We start from the raw sequence: 7,527 nt of genomic DNA on the forward strand, positions 1-7,527 counted from the left end.
CAAATGAACCTCAATTAGTACACAAATGAACCGAAATTAGTTTAGTTTTGAATAAGCAATCAAAAAGACTCAATCATCGATAAAAACATATCGAATTTATTTCTGAATCCATATGAACCTCAATTAAAATAAGAAGGAAAAGAAAAGACGCAGCAACAACAACAGCAATAGAAGAACAACGATTGAAAAAAATACGCAAAGAAGAAGAAGGAATACGACGAAGAAGAAGGAGGAATGCGAAGAAGAAGGAGAAATGCGAAAAAGAAGGAAGAACGCGAAGACGAAGAAGAAAGAACGCAAAGAAGAAGAACGAATAACGCGAAGAAGAAGAAGGAACGCGAAGACGAAGAAGAATATGTTTGCGTTAGTGAAGCGCGTGTATACACGCTGGTATAATGAAAGTGATTTATGTTGAGTTAGAGCCAACTTAATTGACAAAAAAAACTTGAATGTGGAACTAGACCGATAATAATATAAGTTAAACAACAACAACAACAACAACAACAACAACAACAACAACAACAACAACAATAATAATAATAATAATGCTTTTATTAATAAAAGAAATTATATAATATTTTTTTTATTTCGGCTAACTTTAGAAATTAATTTCCGTAATCACCTGAGCTAGCAATATAGTTAACAAAGGTTAGGTCCGATAAAAAATAACAACTAACTTTATGTGGGATTTACTGTTCAGACAGGAAAAGTATAGATAAATAATTTTATTGTTGAACAATATGAACAATGGGATTAAAAAAGTAAATTAATTCTAAATTTAATTAGTGGTATGAGTAATTAATATCTAATAATAATCAAATTTAAGATTTATTCATATTGTTCAAGAAAGTCATTGGTTACCTAATATAATCCATTGAAAAATTTGTCATTTAAAGTTACAGCAAAATGTCCTAAAAAGTTAACATGTGTTATCTATACCTGTAGATGGAATTTTTCATCTACACATTAGTACTCGCCTTGTAAATTTTGTATTCATCATGGATCCTTGTAAGAGTGACACATTTTCGCAAACTATTTGCATTACAAGGTTTTTTCTTTGTTCATGCTGTGGGATTCAAAGCAACTATATCCTTCGTCCCCTAGCTTCCAGTTCATAAAAATATTTGAAGCATCAACATGAGTGATTAAGCAACTACTCACTCCCTCAGCTAAATACATAATTATTTTATACTTAAGACTTTGTTTTCAAAGCTGAAAGAATTAAACTTGAACCCTTGTTTGAGAGTGAGTTCACTTTTTCATTTGTATAACAGTGTCTATGTAAGATGAAATATAAAACACCGAAAAACGCAACACATAGCCAAGCGCATAACTTGCTTTGCAAGAAACAAGTTGAGTATTGCCAATGAAAAATGAGTTCTGAGTTGTTTTACTTGGGCTGCTAAAACAGTAAGAAAGAAAAACATTAAGAGACACATTTCTGAAAATTGCACATTTTGTGAGACATGGTACATTAATTATTTTTTTATTGATTTTTGACAGTAACCTGTAGATTAACAGCACAAGGACTAATTAGCTATAAATCTAAACTCTATTTAAGGATTTGTCGCTAACCAATGGATTGCTACGTACACAAAGCAAGATTCGACCACCGACACTTGCTTAAGCAGACAAGTGAACAAACCTCTCGACTAACCTAAGTTGGTTGGATTAGCTATGAACCAAGCTCTTTTAATGAAAATTACAATTACAAGACCATTATCTTATCAAATTTGTCATATAAAAAACACTGTACAGTATTTCTAATCACTTCTGCAGCAGTGAAGATACAAGAAGTATCAATACTCTGTCATAAAACACTCTCTTTCAAAAAGCTTAAGCATTTGTGAGAGATTGTTCACGACATAGTTTCCATAATTCAAAACGTCACTACAATTGGTGGCTAAAGAAATTCCTAGTAAAGAGACGGCATGTCAAAATGTCATTACAATTTATTTTCTTGGACTTGAACACTGATGATGCAACATTGTTTGGTCTCCGGTAAGATCCCTGTAGCAAGTACTCAATGGATCTTTCCGTGTTTCTTGGGGGCCTTTCTTTTTCTGCCTCTTCTTAGAATGCAAGAACTCATTTGCTATGGATTCCAACGCTCGAACAGTCAATGGCCGGTTTCTAGTACTTTGTCTCCTGGGATTTATGTCAGGCTGCTGATCCAAAGAATCATGGCTTTGAGGCTTCTCAACATCACCCGAGGGTCTTTCCTGCTCTTCAGGAATCATATCATTTTGCTTTTGCAGTTGCAGTTGCTCCTTGTGCCCTGCAGTTGCAATTATTTCACCATCTTCAAACTTCGGCCGAACATGAGATGCATCTAAAGTGAGCGGTGGCTTTGATTCACATTTCTCAACTTTATCACAAGAAATGACCTTGTCAACGAGGAATCTATTTCGGAAGCTTTCTCCATTAGCACTTCCTTCAGCTGAAGGAGAAATCGAACTTACATTCTTCTCATGTCCAATTGGATTGCCAGCATTCTTGTTGGCATCTGGAAAACAGGATGACTGGGAGACTCCGGGTTTTTCTGATCTAAAGCTCCCTGACTTCTCAAGCATGCGGTTTGTTTCAGATTTAACACAAGCAGTTAGTCTTCGCCGTTTGGTGGGATGAGCTGCAAGATTTGATCTCGCTCTCCGACAGAATTGATGTTTTATGGTAGGCAAACATGTCCTCGGATTTTCACATTTCTTATCCACCTTGTTTGCATTACCATCTGCTTTACAACCATGTGCTTTCGGTTTAGCAGCATCTCTATCGTGCGTGCCTTTCAGAAAATTCTTCTTATTCTTTTTCCCACATACAACCATAGTAGCTTCTATCTTGCTTGAAGATTTGTCATCTGAGGAACTCCCATCACTTTCTCTTTTAATTCCAATTATCTTCGAAGCTTCTTCCAGTTTAGCTAGTGGATATCTTAATTCTCTCACCTTTGATAAATTTCTTTCACAAGGAAAACTAGTATCAACAACGGTGAATATTGCAAACTTTTTGTTGTCAAGGTCACCCTTAATGGGGTTAGCCTTTTTGATATCTTTGTCCTCTTTATTACATGTTATGCCAGCAGAATTTACCTCAATTTTTCCCAATGGTTTACCAGGTATAGACCTCAAATCCCTAGATTCAGATGACTTCCTGCCATGCAACAAACTGGTACCAATAACTGTAAACTTCATAGGATTGGTATTATTGATAGAAGCACGAGGTTTGAGGTAACAGTGGCGATGACCATCCGATTGAGAATCCTCAGTCAATCCCTTTTCAGTCTCTTCATCATTGCAGCTATCAACTTTAGCTTCTTCGCCTTCAAGCTCAAGAAGATTCGGCTCAGCTACAACTTTGTTCAACACATCACTGACAGAATCAAAGTAATGATCACCTTTCACAAGTTTTCTCCTCGAAAATTTCTTAATACCAGGGATGAGAAAAACTAAAAACTCTTTAGAGCAGATGTATCCTTGACTATTCGGTTGCTCAGAGTGCCAGCCTCTTGCCAGTAAGCGGGGCCAAACAGCTTCCCAGAAAAGATCATTACTTTTCGCTTTGCTCAGTCGGAATCCTCCGGTCAAAAACTTTATTATATCATTGGGTTCAAGAGAAGACCAAGCTTTGCTGTTTGGTACTGAAAACTCATGGCTGTTCCTCCCAGGTTCCGTAGAAAGCCTTGTAAGGTCTTCCTTCCCCTTGCCAATGCCTACAGCTTCCACAAGCATGCCAAGTCCCACGGTAGATTTCAAAGATGATACATATTCTTCTAGAGAAGTTCTCCCCTCAATATATGACTTAGAAACCTGATTATAAACATGAGTCAAGTGAGGGATGATTTCGGTATTTATGTCATCTGATATTTCATCTTAACAACCATTGTATTGAAAATACAAACTAAAAAATGAAATATTTAGCAAACTAGCGAAGCTTTCCTTCGTAAATTACAAAGGGCTAAATCAGTTTAGTAACACAGGAGAATGAAAGACATGTTTGACATAATATGATGCATTGACAACAGGTATCGTATAACAACAATAGAGTCAAAGGATCTCAAAGATGACATGATTGACTACCTGTTGCAAGCTTTCTCGAAATTCCTCTGAGACCTGAGGAAGCAAGCGAGACATTAGTTCATGTTGCCTCCATCCATTAAAAAATTTCCGTCCTTGCATACATTTTCTTCCTTTCTTGTTCTTGCAGGAAGTCCATCTACGGTATTCTTCAGACTTATAAAACTTGCCATAGTAAAATGATAGTATATCTCCCATGCCTTTGTTCTCCAAGAACTTTTGTATCTGTATAAAATTCTTCCCAAAAATAAATAAACTAAGGACAAAACTCTTAACATCAGAATCACTCCAGGCGTTACTCAATGTTCCAGGGACCATCATGTAATGTTGGCTTTCATCCAATTGACCTCCCTTGTTGACAAAAGTGGCTGGTTTGGATTCTATTCCATGATCTAGTATACTGTTTTTCTTCTTCAAGTCATTCTCTTGACTATGCCACAGACGCAGCCCTTCAAAACCATTATCCACTTCCTTAGGCACCCACATGGTTGGGATGGTTAAACCAATAGCAAAATGAAGTGAATTATCATGCACAGCTTCTGAATCAGCAGGATTTATTTGAAGTTGAAGCTGTTCATATTCTTTCAAGGAAGGAACGTCCACCTGGTGTTCAAGACTGACTTGCGGATTCATTTGCGGGGCTCCAACTATGTCATTTATATCTGGAGAACTCGGAGGACTATCGGAGGTATGCTCTACCAAATGATCATAATCCTGGTGAACTGACTCCATCTGCCAAGCAATACAATTAGTTAGTCAAGCCATAACTTCAACTCAATATCTGAGAACATTGCAGAGAAAATTCAGATTAGATATATGGTCAAGAATGCACTTCAAACATTAGTGGAAACTACATCTACCAGTATTGTTCCAGGGAAGTTTGACTAATTTCTAACCAACCATTTCATATTTTTTCTCATCAATACTTGAGCATAGCCTCTTATTTATTGAAGGAATTTGAATTTGATGACCTTCCTCATTCAAGTTTTATAGCTAATCATCTCCATTGGTTTTTATATTATCCAATCTATATATAATAGCTACTTAAAACAAAGCATTAGGTCTCTCCCATGTTTTCTCACCTTCCTTTTTCACAATTATCAAATTCTATAAAAATCAAACACAGACTCACTCAATGAAAAAGCATATTCAGTACTGAGAATCAAGAAGTTGCAGCAATACAATAGTGAATTCAGATTTGTTCAATTTGCCAAAGCAAGTCAAACTATTCAACTGTTAAAATTTAAGTGGCTATTGCTTTCTTATAATATACTCCCCCTGGTCTTGTTTATCCGTCACCATCACTTTTTGGTACAACCTTCAATCACCGTCAATGAACTCGATCCAAGGATGTACCCAAAAAACTGACAAAGACAAACCAAAACGAACAGAGAGAGTATACATTTGTGTAGATGACCAGAGTTTCCATTTGTATTTGGTGTGAAATTATAAAATACAATATTAAAGTTATAACAATGAATCCTCCACACACAACCCAATCCATGCTTACAAGCATCAAAAGATGCAATCTTTGGGGGAATGAATTCTCCAGCAGCTAACAAACCCAATTTATTCTTTTTTTGCAGCAAAGGGAAATTTCAAACCTTCTGAAATTCAAAGCACTAGAGTCCTTAACAATGGTACCTAAGACACTCCATAACACAAACCCTATCAATTCTTTAGCCAGAAAATTAAAAATCCAATTAGTGTAACTCAAACACCCGAAGGAATACAACATTCTTCACCAGTTGACACAGCTTTAGAAACAAAACCACTGAATCACACATATCACAGCAACCACAATATATTCGATCTTAGCTTAAAACAAAGGCAAAGAAAACTTATTACAAACCAAACCAAACTATAAGATACTCAACCTCAGATCCACATACATGTAACTTCATAATGAAAGCTAAAGACTAAAGAGCATGTAAATATATATACATGTAGCAGAGAAATACAGAACGAAACAGACTCAGATACGTTAGTAACGAAGGAGAAAATAATAATAAATAAAAATAATAACAATAAACAAGTGCATTGACAAGAAGATTCAGCACATCGACATGATTACGACGATATATGGAAACACTAAGCAGCCACAGAAATATTTAAGGGTCCTTGTTCTTAGTATCGTGCGTTCATATTAATCTAGAAAAGGAACGAGTAGTAGAACACACATTTATTTGAGAAGATTTTCATAGATGATAATGAAGAATGAACATTTTGCTAAAGTGTAGCAGAAACAGTTAAAACCATAAATACATAACATCACATATTATAATAATATGAAATAAGAAGAAGATGGAGTTGATTAAATTACATATATATGTTTATGTTATCATAAAAGTTAAGGATATGTATATAATGAAGGAAGCGGTGAAATAAAGAACAAAGGTAAACAAGAGAAGAGAGAAAGAGAGAGGAACCTGGTGAGAGTGAATTCGCGGGGCATATGAGAATGAAGGAAGAGAAAAGAGGGAACGAATGAAGAAAAAGAAGAGACTCTTGTTTGCTATGTGCCGTGCCGTGCTGTGGCCTCAGTATTTTGAAACACGGCCGAGTTAAATGAGTGAGTGACTCGCCCGAGTTCATGACATCGGCATGGGCTGTGTGTTTAAGTTGACGTGGTTATAAAGTCATTTATACTAATTTATCATTTTTCGGACTAATCCAAACATAATATTTGAAATGTATTTGTTTTTGGTTTTAAATTTTTTTCTTATAAAGCACCTAGTGAAAAATCAATCTCATAATACCCTATGCATTATATCTCCCTCGTTAAAAATTGATTTTTAAATAAAATACACATTAATTATAGAGGAAAATAAACACATATATAAAAAAAGAAAACATAACTTTGTTCCGTATAAATCAAGTTATACCTCGGACTAAGTAAGTAAATTCAAAAATAATAACCGTCTACCATAACAAATTTCCTATTCATATCTTAAGCGAATTTTCAAATCTCAAAAACATACACCAGTAAAGCCACCTAGAACGACTATATATAAATACTATCCTCAGTCGAAGATATGGGGAACAACAAGAAAAGAAGAGCACACAAGAGATTCGAAATACTTCTTTCTTAATACTCTGAGAAATATTATATTGACTTGGGCATCGGAGTCTTTTTTTTCAGGTTCCACGACCACATCCCAACTCCAAGGATTATCCGAGTTTACAACATTGAAGGTAGCGAATTATCCCCTTAGGTGACGAGCTATAACTTGGAACATCCTTGGTAGGAGCATTCTTGACAAGAGCATTGGCATCCACCGCAGGGCTCAAGATTTTTAGACTAATCCCGCATTTTACTTTTTTTTTCTACTTTTTCACCTTTTCTTTGCAGGACTCTTCGACATGATTGACGAATTACCAACTCCTACTCATATCGAACTAGTGGCCATGAATGCCAACCTCCAAGCAGAAGCGAGGAAAATGACTGAACTCT

The 7,527-nt window shown here is 35.7% G+C and overlaps 1 protein-coding gene across 1 annotated transcript; it reads right to left on the minus strand.

Annotated features, from left to right (window-relative positions):
- Positions 1 to 1,707: 1,707 nt before the first annotated feature.
- Positions 1,708 to 6,587, minus strand: LOC130948045 (uncharacterized). The gene is made up of 3 exons (XM_057876755.1): positions 6,503 to 6,587; positions 4,077 to 4,805; positions 1,708 to 3,806 (listed from the first exon to the last, which is right to left on the minus strand). The coding sequence occupies exons 2-3, from the start codon at positions 4,803 to 4,805 to the stop codon at positions 1,953 to 1,955; spliced, it is 2,583 nt and encodes an 860-aa protein (XP_057732738.1). The 5' UTR covers positions 6,503 to 6,587; the 3' UTR covers positions 1,708 to 1,952.
- Positions 6,588 to 7,527: the final 940 nt, after the last annotated feature.

The sequence above is a fragment of the Arachis stenosperma genome, chromosome 9 (assembly GCF_014773155.1).
Source record: "Arachis stenosperma cultivar V10309 chromosome 9, arast.V10309.gnm1.PFL2, whole genome shotgun sequence".
NCBI classification, from domain to species: Eukaryota; Viridiplantae; Streptophyta; class Magnoliopsida; order Fabales; family Fabaceae; genus Arachis; species Arachis stenosperma.